At 39.9% G+C, this 15,271-nt stretch overlaps 1 protein-coding gene and 1 non-coding gene across 2 annotated transcripts; one reads left to right on the forward strand and one right to left on the reverse strand.

The window, feature by feature from the left end:
• On the forward strand, positions 1-1,867 carry LOC104094459 (ethylene-responsive transcription factor ERF087-like). The gene is made up of 2 exons (XM_009600395.4): positions 1-717; positions 1,131-1,867. The coding sequence occupies exons 1-2, from the start codon at positions 122-124 to the stop codon at positions 1,534-1,536; spliced, it is 1,002 nt and encodes a 333-aa protein (XP_009598690.1). The 5' UTR covers positions 1-121; the 3' UTR covers positions 1,537-1,867.
• Positions 1,868-4,653: 2,786 nt separating this feature from the next.
• LOC117276340 (small nucleolar RNA R71) lies at positions 4,654-4,760 on the reverse strand. The gene has a single exon (XR_004506600.1). It is a non-coding gene; the product is annotated as a small nucleolar RNA R71 (small nucleolar RNA).
• Between the last annotated feature and the right edge of the window lie 10,511 nt (positions 4,761-15,271).

The raw sequence follows: 15,271 nt of genomic DNA on the forward strand, positions 1-15,271 counted from the left end.
CCTAATCATCAGTACTCAGTACTAAATCAAGAGAATCTGTATCTCTGTCTCTGTCTCAGGTCAAAAAATCTCTGTTATCCCAATCTGTCAACTAGGCGGATCCAGAATATAAACACTTACTATGAATATCATCAAATCATCCACTTCTTCTTCAACTAACAAGAGTACAAAACCAAGAAAGAATATTGGCAGCAATGTGAGTAGTAATGGCAAACAAAATGCAGAGGAGCAACAGAACAATTGCAGATATTTGGGTGTGAGGCGAAGGCCATGGGGTAGATATGCTGCGGAGATAAGAGATCCGAATACGAAAGAAAGGCATTGGCTGGGAACATTTGACACTGCGGAGGAAGCTGCTTTGGCCTATGATAGAGCTGCGCGTTCAATGCGTAGTAACAACAACAAATCTAACAAACCCATTCGCACCAACTTTGTCTATTCCGACATGCCACATGGTTCTTCTGTCACTTGTATGATTTCCCCTGATGAGGAATATCATCACCAATTTCAACTTCATCAACAACAACAACAACACTTACTGGTCTTCAGTCAGGCTAACCAGAATGCAGCTCCTACTGTGAATTACGCGGACTTCAGTCACTTCTCAATCAGTAACATGAATAATAATAATAGTAATGGCGGTGGTGGTGGTGAAGATTTTGCATTACAACAGTTCTATAACTCCAACTACAACGTGCATATGGAAGACGGTTACAGGTATTGAATTATGTTTCTACTTTTATCTAAAAGTTCTTCTAAAGGGTACCGTGGTGCACTAAGCTCCTGCTATGCGCCGGATCCGGAAAGGGTCGGACCACAAGAGTCTATCATACGCAGCTTTACTCTGCATTTCTGCAAGAGACTGTTTCCACGACTCGAAATCACGTGGCAACAACTTTACAAGTTACGCCAAGGCTCCCTTCAAAAAATACACTACTAATTAGATTTAATTATGTCTTAACATGTTCGAGCCTGCCTTTTTTGGGTCTAGTACCTGAATTATGTCTTGAAAATTCGTTACCACAATACATAATAGTAAAACTTGAACTCAAGATCTCTGCGTGCTCTGAAATTAAGTTGTTAAAGAGAATAGTACAATTTTAACTATTTAATTATGTTTTTCGCAACAGGTACGATAGTAATAAAGCTACATCAACAGAATTACCACCATTGCCTGAGGATATAACAAGCAGCGGCAATTGCTATTACTTCAGTGAGGAAAGTGATCAAACTACTCAATTTCCAGCAACAACAGCAATATCATCAGTTTCAGATATGGGATATAGCAGTAATAGTACTAGCCTTTTGAACGAAATGATGCCAATGAGTTTTGGTACAAACAATGAATATCAATATGGCATGACATGTGGAGAATTAGGAGGAGGAGGAAGTACTGTCACTACAACAAGTGGTACAATATCTGAGAGCTATAACGGTTTCGGGTTTGATGATTGTTTACAGCCACTACAATATTGCAGCAGTAACATTATGCAAGATGAATCCAACAACAGTAATTTGGGTTATTGGTTTTCATAAATAAAAAATTGGTGGGCTTCCCAATTTTTTTTTCTTCTTCATCATTTACTTCAGTGTGTCTTCTGATAGGGAGAGGTTCCTTTCTAGTGGGCTCCACGTGAGTTCGAATTGGTCGGACCAGTAAATTTCTACTAGACGGTAAAAAGTGATAATCTTGGATTTGTCTTATAAGTTGAAGATGGAGACGCTTTGCCACAAATAACAACAACAACAACGACAACAACATACTCAGTGTATTTCTCCAAGTAGGGTTTTGGGGATGGTATATACGCATACCTTACCCTAACTTAGGGAGGCGCTTTGTTACTAAATTATTAATTCTCCTAGTGCCTGTTTGTCTCCTTAATTATTTGGTCTTACTAATTACTAAAGAATTTTCTTACTATCCTTACACATACCTTGTTTAACTTGTATTGAAGTGAAGTGACAGATGTGTAACAAGTTTATAATTTATCTTCAATTTTCGTCTCACCATCTTTTTAATTCTGATGTTAGCTGTTCCCGTTGAACATTATTATTGTTGATTGTCGTGTTTTTTTGGTTACTGTATTGGTAAAAAAAAATGGACTCACTACGTGGACGAATTAAATCTTAACACGTGTCAAGAATAATTAGGAAGACGTGAAAAGAATGAGTCTGGGCATGACAAACTGGGAATCATTTGATACCAGGACCGTTCGTACTGGAATTATTCATTAGTCAAAACGAGAAGACTTTCCAAGAAGATTCACGAGTAAAAGAGGAATGAGTCAATCCCGAATAAGGGATTTGGTATAACTCACTGAGCAATTACAGAACGACAACGTAACGTGCGAAAAATGCAGTTAATATAGGTAACGAATAGGCAAGATATTAGGAAAACACTTGCATATAATCTTTACTTCCCTCACATTATATCACATCTAAAAACCATTCCACAACTCCTTTTATTACTGTATTCCGTTCAAATCAATCAGCGCGAGATCTGGAAGAGAAGCTATATGATGTTAGACCAAAATGCTATACTTTTAGCACATTACTCGGCTTATATTTTGTTGGTTTAGTGAGTTATTATGCGATAATTGTGCTAAATTATGTTGTTTTATGTGTAAGAGCATCGGAATGAATCATCGAATGAAAGTTGCACAAAAAACATGGACAAAAAAGCTCAAGAAAAGAGCCAAAAGCATCAAGTACCCAAACGTGCTACAGGCCAGACTTTGCGAGGTTTATAGCCAGGTTGACTGTGCTATAGACCAGGCTTCGCGAGGTCTATAGCCAGGTCGACCGCGCTATAGACCAGGCTTCACGAGGTCTATAGTCAGGTTGACCGCGCTATAGACCAGGCTTCGCGAGGTCCATAGCCTAGTCGATCGCGCTATATACCAGGCTTCGTGAGGTCTATAGCCAGATCGACCGCGCTACAGACCAGATTTTGCGAGGTCTATAGTACGGTAATTAAAAGTCACGGGCTAAAAGACCCAAATTCGGATTTGGATGAGGGATTGACATAAATACTCCCCAAACGAATTATTCTAGGGTTGGACATTATTTTGGAGAAGTAAAAGGCTGCCAAGCACTGTGGAGCAAGAATCAAACGAGTTTTTCCTTCCTTTATCTCTTATTTTGTAGTTTAATGTCTTCGAACATTATGTTAATTGTTGTTGTATTTATGAGTAGCTAAACTCTCTTATCTAAGGTTTGATGGGACCTATTAGAGGATGATTTTCTACTGCGTTTAATATAGATTTGCGTTTGATTTTTCTCTACTTTTTCAACTACATTTTCATTGTTGTTAATTGAAGAGCTCTCAATTAACTGTGCCTATTTAGTGTGTATATTGTTCGAGAGAGAGTACACATTTAGGTAGTTATTGAACAACACCACTCCTAACGTAGTTGAGAGATCAATACAGAGGGGTTAAAGGCGGGATTAGAGATAATAAAGTCTTGGTGCGATCGTAGTGAGCGGTAAATTAATACCAGCTAGCGTAGTTCGAGAGAATACATCTAGTAAATTGTGGTAGTTACTTGAGAGAGAGCTACGCCAATCAAAGTACTCACCATTGGTGGAGAATGTTTAGGCAAATTCATAGAAAACGTAGTGGGAAAAATTCCGACAATAAGGAAAATCATAACCTTAGACTTTTTCAAATCTTGTCTATAATATTTGCTTTGTTAGTTATAAATTACTGCATTTTTAGTTACTTTGATCTTAGTTAGTAAACTCTCAAATCGTTATATAATATGTCTGAAGGTTGATTACTTGAATTCGTGCAAAATTATTGGTTGTAATTAGTATGTTATTTCCCTATGGGATTCGACTCCGAACTTGTAAACCAGATTATATTTTCAACGACCGCTAGACCTCTTAGGAGGCATAGTTGGGCGTGATCAAATTTTGGCATCGTTGCTGGGAAAAGCAACAGTGTTACTAATTACAGCTATAAGAATTGTTAGGATTCTTAGTTTAGCCAATTTTCTCCATTTTTAATAATTACATTGAAATTCTAACGTTTGTGGTCTTGTGTGTTATAGGTGTATGCCTAGAAACTCTTCAAGAACTGGTGAATTGTTTGAAGCATTACCGGATCCTGAGAAAACTTTCAAGGCATTAAATCGTACGAACAAGAAAGACAAACAACAACATCACCCAAGAGAACAAATTGAACCAGACATGGGTGACACTTTGGTTAATCAAAACAATCGAAACAGCTGATAGGGCACATCCCACCGCTGAAATAATCAGGGTGTGGCACCTTTTGTGCCAGAAGCAGCTTTGTATGATTGGGCATAACCCGCCGCTGAAAATTTTGCAACTGCAATTGCAGTCCCTCAACTACAAGCGGAGTCATTCCAAATCACAAACAACATGCTACATCTGCTGCAAAACAAAGGACTGTTCTGCGGGTCTTACATTGAAGATCCACAGTAACATCTGAAAATTTTTCTATCAATTTGTGTCATGCAAAGGCAACGGAATGTGACACCGGAAGCAATAAGACTATTGTTGTTTCCATTCTCAGTGACAGGAGAAGCCTAGACTTGGCTTAATTCACTTCCCATAAATTCCATCACCACTTGGGAGGAATTAGTCAAACAATATTTGAATAAGTTCTACCCACCCAATAAGACCGCCAAGCAAGTTGATGAAATATTGAGCTTCAGGCAGAAATCAGCTAAAACATCTCAAGAAATGTGGGAGAGGTTCAAAGGTATGCTGGTTAAGTGTCCGCATCATTGCATTCCAGATCAGATATTGGGACAACGGTTTTACATGGGATTAACAGATAGCTTGAAGTCCAATATTGATGCTTCAGCAGGTGGAGCATTTTTGAGCAAGTCATTTAGAGAATATAAGGTCCTGCTAGATAAAATAGCTCAAAACTCGATATGGATGACAAAAGACTCCACAATCACTCCTATAGTTCACTCAGTAGCATTGGATTCGAACAATTCCATAGCCGAAAATATGGTCACTCTGATGACGCAAATGAGTATCCTTACCAAGAAGATTGATGAATCAGGCCAGAAGTAGGTTCACGTAGTTGACACGACTAATGGGGGATTATGTACACTATGTATTAACCAACCATATGTGTGTTCGTGGAATGGTGAAAGTGACAACCAGAACTATCAAGAGAGCATGAACTATGTGGGCAACTATGGAGGACAGAGACAAGGTTGTCAGAATTGAGGGCAGGAAAATCAGCAGTATAGACCAACATAACAACAATACAATAACACCAACAATCCTGGAGCTATGCGACCACAGGGTCAAGTAGTACCTTACCAAAGGCAACAAGGATACAACCAGCAAAATCAGCAGCTAACTTATCAACAACCTCAACAATAGCAGATAGTGAGGCAGGATGATGGGTTATTTGAAATTAAAGGAATATTGCAACAACTCATTGGGGCCAGTGGGAATATGGAAGAAAAGGTCCACCAAATACAAGAAAAGGTAGTGTTACATGACTCGACTATCAAGGGTATTGAGATTCAACTAGGGCAATTATCCATGGCCCTTAACAATCGTCCTCAAGGGACGTTATCTGTGGACACACATGTCAATCCAAAAGAGCAGGGCCCAAATACGCTTATGACGGTGAGCTTGAGAAATAGTAGAGATCTTGATTTAGAGCAAGAAATTGCTCGTGAGAGCCGGTCAATGGAAACACTTGTGTAAGTGCCAATTGAGTTAGATGAGTCAACTGAGCTAACAGAAGTAAGAGTGCAACCAGCCTAAGAGGAAATATACAAGGAAAATGAGGTTGCGGAAGAGACTGAGAAAGTGCAAGAGAAGGCATTAGAAAAAGTGTCTGAGCAGGATCTAACTCAAGATACAGGAAAGAAGCACCCTTCTCGCAGAGGTTGGCCAAATATCATAAGGATGAGCAGTATAAAAAGTTCATGGAAATGCTGAAGAAAATTAAGGTAAACATTCCTCTAATCGATGCTTTAAGGGAGATGCCCGGTTATGCAAAAATGATGAAGGACTTGATGTCTCGTAAGTTCGACTTCCAAGACTTGGAAACTGTCACATTGACACAAACTTGTAGTGTTGTTATGTCAAAGGACGGGGAATATTTCCCGTCGACATGAGATGCCCATGAACCCAATTCAAGAAGTGAAAGTATATGATGTATGGGGAATCGACTTTATGGGACCTTTGTTAGCTCATATAACAAGTATATACTCGGAGTAGTGGACTATGTCTCAAAATGGGTAGAAGTTGTAGAACTCCCAACAAATGATGCAAAGGGAGTTATTGGTTTTCTAAGAAAAAATATCTTCACCCGATTTGGAACTCCAAGAGCGATCATTAGTGATGGAGGAACTCACTTCTGCAATCGAGCCTTTGCAAAGCTGCTGGAAAAATATGGTGTACGCCATAAGTTTGCCACTCCGTATCACCCACAAACAAGTGGTCAAATTGAGGTGTCAAATAGAGAAATCAAGAGTGTTTTGACCAAAACTGTAAATGTTACTCGGACTGATTGGGCGAGAAAATTGGATGATGCACTATGGGCCTACCGCACTGCATTCAAAACTCCGATTGGTATGTCACCGTACAAATTGGTGTTCAGAAAGGCATGTCACTTACCAGTGGAGCTAGAGCATAGAGCTTTTTGGTCATTAAGGCAATTAAATCTTGACATGGAGGCCGCTGGTATGAGTAGAGTCACAGAATTTCATGAACTCGATGAGTTCCGTTACCATACTTTTGAAAGCACTAGGTTGTACAAGGAAAGGATGAAGATCATACACGACAAACATATTCAAGAGAGGATTTTCAAACCCGGAGATGTCGTGTTATTGTATAATTCAAGATTGAAACTATTTCCGGGTAAGCTGAAATCTAGATGGTCGGGACCATTTAGAGTGGTGCAAGTACTCTCAAGTGGAGCTGTAGAAATTGAATACGAGGATGGAACGAACAGGTTTAGAGTCAATGGGCAAAGGTTGAAACATTACCTTGGCATGGAGGAGGAAAACGTTGTATCGGTGATTCATTTGAAGGAGCCTCAATTGTTGAGTGAACCTTAAGTTTGATCACCTGCATCGTGCTGCGACGTTAAATCAGGTGCTCGTTGGGAGGCAACCCGTAGTTTATTTTAGCTTAACTAGAATTTTCTCTTTGTTTTTACTCACTAACAAGTTTTAGTTAAGTTTTGGTGTTTGAACAGGTAATGGAGCACTTTGGGATGTCATTGCGCTTGGAGTCGGTCACAACACAAAATAAAAATCACATGAGTACGTTCCAGAGCTCGACGTCTACCCCATGTCAAAAATATTAAGGATCAACGAACCTGGCAGCAGACCTTGCATTGCAAGGGATGAAGCTCGCGTTTAGCCTCACGTCGCCAGGTAAGTACCTAGTGTTATGCCTCGCGTCGCAAGGTATACAACGAGCAAAAACTGGCTTTAGCCTCGCGTTGCAAGGGATGCAGCGAGCTGGAGCGTGCGTTTGCCTTGCATCACGCGGGTTATAGCGAGTTCCAATTTTTCTTTGCCTTTTAATCCAATGCATCAAAAAACTACACACACAAACACATTAATTAAAACCTAACATCACACTCTCTCCTGCCCGCCCCAATTTTTCTCTCCCCTCTCACACAAAACCCCATTGAAGACAATTTTCATCCATTCCTTCACTCATTTGCAACGTAAATTGAAGAGCACTCAATCCTCCTAAGCATCCAAGGTATGTTCTATCTCTTTCCTTTGTCATAAATTCGAATTCAGTTAAGAAATGCAATTCCACCACTTTTGGGTATATCTTCATAGCAAGAATGTGCTTGCTAGACCTAAGCCCATCAATCCCATAGGATTGGTATTGCTGTTGTTTATTAGGGTGATAACATGAAATCTCCAAGCCGATTTGGGGAGGGTGAGGCAATCCTTCATCCCTACATCCATTTTGACAACACTAATTCACACCAAGTATTTGTCTAAATGTCTCAAAGGTATTATTTGCCCAAATGGAGTTCTAGTCTCCGAGATTGTTATACTAGTGCTATGTCGCCTTGAACCACTCTAAATTGCAAGTTTAGGTTGGTTCACCGGTAGCTATATGCATCCCAATTGTAGTAAATATTATTTTTCCATTACTTGATTCTCATGCTAAAATTCAAGAGGTGAAGTCTGAGTAGCCTAAAAAATGGTTGAACATCATGTCGTGAACTCTTAAGTGTGGGGTCGCAAGACCATGTTTTGAATTGATTCATATGCTTTATCACCGAGGAACGTTCACTTACGCAGGTACGAATATGCCTCCTAAAAAGACGATGGTAAAGGCAAGGGCAAGGGCAAGGCTACTGTTCCGACTAAGGCCAAGGCTTCTTCCAGACCTCCACCGAAAAAGAGAAAAGGTGGGGTGGCCACTTCAAGACAAGTTAAAGGGTTGCAAGCAGTTGCAGCTATAGCAGCCACACGCCCACAACATGAGGGAAAACGAGAATTTGGACTGAAGGGCATACCTCAATCTGCCAAGGATTGGTACAAGCTTTGTCGATCGAGACATATACATTCCGAGTTAGCTGTTCATGAGCGGCGCCTACAAGCTAAGTATCAATAAATTTGGAAAGGTATTCATGACCTTGGCTTAAGCTACGTGTTTAGAAACACCGGGGATATAAATGTCAACCTTGTTCGGGAGTTTTATGCAGGTTTTGAACCGAATGATCCTGAGCAGCTGGTGCCTATTAGAGGAAGGTTGATTGATTTTTCGGCAACATCTATATGCAATTTTTTGAGAGCTCCGGATGTTCCACAAGAACCCTTGGTCAACTTCATCACCCGTCCTACATATTAAGCATTGAGACACACTATCTGTGGTGTCAATTGTGTGGCTGCTTGGGTTCGTGACTAGAAGACCCAACGCCATAGGAAATTTCTAAATAAAAAAATGAAGCCGGAAGCTCAGGTGTGGCTGAAATTGATCAATACACGACTATTACCATGCAATCATGAGACTCTTATAAGCCGTGAAAGGATATGCGTGTTGTACTTCCTCATGACTGGCCAGAAAATGAATGTGGGCCACTTAATACACTACCAGATGTCCCAGGTGAAAACAAGCAAGCGCATTGACAAATTATCCTTCGCCAACATGTTGACTCATTACCTGTGCAAAGAAGAGGTAGAGGAGGAGCGAGATTTTGATATTGTCATTCCTCCACCCCTCAGACTAATGGACATCACAAGCATACGGGTTAAAGAGGAGAATGCCATGGCCACAATGACAGGTGCCGAGCATAATGCTCGAGATGACAACTTTATGGAACATCTATATGGGATGATGGATTTACAGCTCAAGATTGGGGGAAGGCTGGCCACTACCGAGGAGAGGGCCATCTTGGAGGAGCGTTATCCGCTCAATCCTCATGCATAACAGCTAGTTGGGCTTGGCGATGGGCAGCGACTCCCAGATGATGAGGATGTCAACACACCAGTACGTTCAAAGGCTGAGCCAGAGCAGTCCGAGGATGATGATGATGATGATGCTGAGGAGGGAGCAAAGGATGAGGATTGGACAGCTACAGATAGAGCCTTCTATGATGACGGCGATGATGATGGCTGATGAGGGAGTTTTTTTTTCCTACCACCTTACATGTTTTTGTGTTTATGAATTTATATATGTATTGGGGACAATGCATGAACTAAGTGTGGGGTGGAAGGTATTCTCTGTCATTTGTAAATATTAGATAAACTAATTAGTTCGTATGTTTAATTTTTTTTATTTTTTATTTTCGTATTTCCCCTTATTTAATATTAAAAAATAAATGAAATGACTGGACTTTTCCCGACGATGGATCTCTTAGGCAGTTTTCTTGAGGGACTTAAGTCTAATATATATATATATATATATATATATATATATATATATATATATATATATATATATATATAGAGTAATAATCTCTCGTGGTTTTTCTTTGTGCATCAGTTCTTTTTCACGGGATGTAATTGAACCAGGTAGTAGTTTTTGTTTTGTTTTTAGAGTAGAATAGGATTTAGGGAATAAAAGAAGGAAGATGAAATTTCTAGACGCCCTTTTGGCTTGTTTGATAATAGCATATTTAGACTCTAGCATGTGTATTACCTTCCCTATGATTTGAAGTTTCTTATGATGCCTTGTTGAGTTAGATAGCATGTTTATTGACGCCTATATCTCGTTTTCTTGGCTTGTGTCACTTGTGCTTGATGCTTAATATTTTGTGCCTCTGTGAATACTTGCAATTGTTTGAGAATAGGAATGTAACCGTCCTTGGTGAATCATGTGCCATGTGTGGTGTGAAATTGTTTAGTCCGTATCATTGCATTAGAGTCTAGAATTTGTCCGGCATGTGAGTAGAAGCAAAATTTTAGGTTTTGTTCTGTTTAAAAAGTAATTTTAGGATTTCTTTAATCTCTTTGAACTTAATGCCTACCACAAATAAAATTTATCCCTAGGCAACCCTTTCGAGCCTATAGACTTTTATTTGGAAATCACATTACAAGCATATACCTATTTGTTCTTAATTGTCATTATTTTAATCCTTGCACCTCATAAAGCACTTTAATTATGAAGTGAGCGCTAGAAGAAGTAAGGACTAAGTGTGGGGTGGCTTTCGAGTGGAATCAATGAAAGAAAGAAGGGAACACTTGTTTTGTAAATTAATACACCACTAGCGAAAACTTAAAAAAAAATTGTAATCTTGTTCTTGCTAGTGGGTATGAATTAAAGTAGTGCTTAAAGAAAGAGAAAATACTCTGGGGATGATATTGTTTGTAAAAATGCAGTTGAGTTGAAAAGAAAAAAAATGCACTTCAAGGTAATTATGTGATATGTTAAAGTGTTTAGGAGGGTTAGTCACTATTCCTAAATTTATCCCGCCCGTCCTTAAGCCAACATTACAACCATAAAAATTCCTAATTGAGTTTAGATCGAGCAAGCTTACATTAGTAGAGGTTTACATAATAGGCAAGCCTATGGTACTTTGTGCATGCATGTGACTTCTTTGTGAGAGTGAGGGCTTTCTTTGATATATGTGAGTCCTTAAAATATATTTGAGCATTTTATTTGAATGTGTGGATTCAATTTACTCTCTTGTTCTTGTTGTGAGGGCACATGATTTCGCAAGGGATATGTGGCGTTATTAGATTTCTCTATGACGATTAGTGTTCGAGCTATGAATGCATTGTGATATTGAGTCGGTTTGTAAGGTTAGGATTGTTATAAATATATTGTCTGTTTGTTGAATAAATATTTGAAGTATGGCATAAAGTAAAGGGAAGTTTGAAGGAATATGCTAAAGTTTAATTGTTGCTATCGACCATAGTCATAGGTATGGTGTGCCTCAGATGTGTTAAAAAAAGAAAGAATAAAAGGGCTCTAGGAATTGGTAGTTGACTCGAGGACGAGAAACGTTTAAGTGTGGGGTGGTGATATTAGGCCAAAATGCTATACTTTTAGCACATTACTCGCCCTATATTTTGTTGGTTTGGTGAGTTATTGTGCGACAATTATGCTAGATTGTGTTGTTTTGTGTGTAGGAGCATCAGAATGAATCATCGAATAAAAGTTACACAAAACGTGGACAAAAAATGCAAGAAAAGAGCCAAACGCATCAAGTACCCAAACTGTACTAAAGATTAGGCTTTGCAAAGTCTATAGCCAGGTTGACGTGCTATAGACCAGGCTTCGTGAGGTCTATAGCCAGGTCGACCGCGCTATAGACCAGGCCTCGCGAGGTCTATAGCCACGTCGACCGCGCTATAGACCAGGCTTCACGAGGTCTATAGCCTGGTCGACCGCGCTATAGACTAGGCTTCGCGAGGTCTATAGTCAAGTCGACCGCACTACAGACCAGGCTTCGCGAGGTCTATAGTACGGTAATTAAAAGTCGCGGGTTAAAAGACCCAAACCTGGATTTGGATGAGATATTGACATAAATACTCCCCAAAAAAATTATTCTAGGGTTGGACATGATTTTGGAGAAGAAAAAGGTTGCCAAGCACTGTGAAGCAAGAATCAAACGAGTTTTTCCTTCCTTTATCTCTTTATTTTGTAGTTTAATGTCTTTGAACATTATGTTAATTGTTGTTGTATTTATGAGTAGCTAAACTCTTTTATCTAAGGTTTGGTGGAACCTATTGGAGGATGATTTTCTACTGCATTTAATATAGATTTGCCTTTGATTTTTCTCTACTTGTTCAACTACATTTTCATTGTTGTTAATTGAAAAGCTCTCAATTAACTGTGCCTATTTAGTGTGTATATTGCTCGAGAGAGAGTACACAATTAGGTAGTTGTTGAACAACACCACTCCTAACGTAATTGAGAGATCAATACAGAGGGCTTAAAGGCAGGATTAGAGTGTCACGACCCAAACTAACCCTCCGTAAGGTGTCGTGATGGAACCTAGTCTTTACGACTAGGTAAGCCTAATATTACGAAAAATATAAAGAAAACACAACATTTTAAATACAAAATAATTTTCCAAGACCCGGAATATCACTAAGTCACAAGCTGCTATAATCTATGTAGCTCTATACAAAAGTCTGAAGATAATAAAGAAAATCTCTAGGCGAGGGAGTAGAAGGGGACTCCGAAGATCTGCGGACGCAAGCAGTAGTACCTTGAAGTCTCCTAAAATCAGCAGCACGCACTAACCCCGAGGTTGATAGCTCGCACCTGGGTCTGCACACGAAAACATGTGTAGGGAAAGGCATGAGTACACCACAATAGTACCCAATAAGTGCCAAGCCTAACCTCGATCGAGTAGTGATGAGGTCAGGTCATGGCCCTACCAGAGTAAATATAATAGATTAAACAGTAAAAGATATAAGTAAAATTTACGTTAACACAATTAAAGAAATCCTTAAAAATTTAACAGTTAAGGGAGCCTTCTGCTAAGAAAAAGGTAAACACAATGGGAAATCTCCCGGGATACCGTTCCGTAGTTCCAAATGAATATGCAGTACAGGGAGATCTCCCGAATACGTCCATAGTCCCAAAGTAAATATGCAGTGCTGGGGGATCTCCCGGAATACATCCGTAGTATACGTTCGTAGTCCCAAAGTAAATATGCAGTGCTGGGGGATCTCCCGGAATACGTCCGTAGTTCCAAAATAAATATGCAAGACAAGGGGATCTCCCGGAATACGTCCGTAGTCCCAATTTAAATAAGCAACGCAAGATGAAATGGCAGGTATGTCATCGAGTTATACAGTTTATACTGAACATAGATAAGGAAAGTAGGGACTTAACTAAGCATGACGCATAGAATGTCAAATAGGCAGTTAAAACACGTAAGCATGCTTCTCTAATCTAAGCTAAATAATTAAACGTATTAGTACAATTTAATAAGGGAAAATAGTTTATGAATTAGAAAGGAAAAACAGAATTTTTGCAATAATAGCCCATGTACGTACTCGTCACCTCACGTACACGGTGCCCACACATCAATTAATATCAAACATCTTAAATGGCCCAAATCTATTCAAATTAGTTGCATAATGTAAATATAACTACAAGTAACTAATTTAGCTAATTAATTCGAAGCTAAAGTGTGAAATTAGGAAAAACGCCCAAAAAAGTCTCCCCGGGTCCACGTCCCGAAATCGGATAAAATTTTTAAATTATGAACATCCATTCATTCACGAGTTCACTCGAACAAAAATCATCTAAATTTGATGTCAAATTCCCATTTAAATCTCAGATTTTCAGTTGGGGAACCTTTTCCCCCATTTCCAAACTTCTACCCTCAATTTCCTTAATTAGACGAGGAAAACAACAATAGATTAATCTATTATGATCAAAATAGAGTTAGAATTAGTTACCCAATAGTTCTCCTTCAAAATCTCTCGAGAAATCGTCTCCCACCGAGCTCTAAATCGAATTTTATGTTATGAAATTTCAAACCCTCGAAATCCTCTTTTCTGCCAAGCGATTTCCGCACCTACGGACCTAGGACCGCACCTGCGGTCACGCACCTGCGGACAATCCATCGCAGGTGCGAAGTCCACTTACTTAGGTTGAGTCCTCATCTGCGCGCATGAGTCCGCACCTACGGATGCGCTTCTGCGCTCAATCGTCCGCTTCTGCGGAACCTTGGGTCCTTCTCACCTTCGCATCTGTGACTGCCCTTCCGCAGATGCGGCTCCGCTCCTGCGGCTCACTCATCACATCTGTGACCACTGACTCCCTGGCCTAAAAGCGCACCTGCGATCCCAACCTCGCTTCTACGAGGCCGCACCTGCGGACTCCCCACGACAGGTACGAAAACACTAGAACCAGGAACTCCAAAAATTCCTCTAAGTCCAAGTTCATTCCGTTAAGCATCCGAAACACACCCGAGGCCCCCGAGACCTCAACCAAATATACCAACCAATCCTAAAACACCATATGAACTTAGTCGAGCCTTCAAACCACATCGAACAACACCAAAATCATGAATTAAGCACAGATTTAAGCATAAGAATTTAAATTTTTCCAAATTCTACAAATGACGCCGAAACACGTCAAATCTAGTCCGAATGACCTCAAATTTTACACACAGGCCAAAAATGACACTACAAACCTACATCCACTATCAGAATTCCATTCTGAGCTCGATATAAAAATTTTCATTATCGGCCGAAATCACCGAAAAACTAACTTTCGCCAATTCAAGTCTAAATCTACTACAGACCTCCAAAACACATTCCGGACGCGCTCCTAACCTCAAAATCACTCAACGGAGCTAACGGAGTTGACAGAATTCCATTCCGGATTCACCTTCATATAGTTCTGACTACGGTCCAAACTCTAAGGCTTAAACTCACAACTAGGGACTAAGTGTCCCAAAACTTTCTGAATTCCATAACCAATCACTCCGGCAAGTCCTAAAAGCAGAAACAAATATGGGGAAAGCAGATATTAGGGGATCGGGGCTCTAATTCTCAAAACGATCGGACCGGGTCGTTACATCCTCCCCTTCTTAAAATAATCGTTCGTCCTCGAATGAGTATAAAGACATACCTGAAATTGTGAAAAGATGAGGGTATTGGCTGCGCATATCCTGCTCGGTCTCCCAAGTCGCCTCCTCGACCGGCTGACCCCTCCACTAGACCTTTACTGAAGCAATATTCTTTGACTTGAGCTTTCTGACCTGCCTGTCCAAAATGGCTACTGGCTCCTCAACATAAGATAGATCTTTGTCCAACTGGACTAAGCTGAAATCCAATACATGAGTCGGATCACCGTGATACTTCCGGAGTATAGACAC

Source organism: Nicotiana tomentosiformis, chromosome 4, assembly GCF_000390325.3.
Source record: "Nicotiana tomentosiformis chromosome 4, ASM39032v3, whole genome shotgun sequence".
NCBI classification, from domain to species: Eukaryota; Viridiplantae; Streptophyta; class Magnoliopsida; order Solanales; family Solanaceae; genus Nicotiana; species Nicotiana tomentosiformis.

Coding starts and splice junctions, on each gene's coding strand:
- LOC104094459 (XM_009600395.4), top strand. CDS start 122: ATGAATATCATCAAATCATCCACTTCTTCTTCAACTAACAAGAGTACA. Junction 718..1,130: donor CATATGGAAGACGGTTACAG/GTATTGAATTAT, acceptor TTTTCGCAACAG/GTACGATAGTAATAAAGCTA.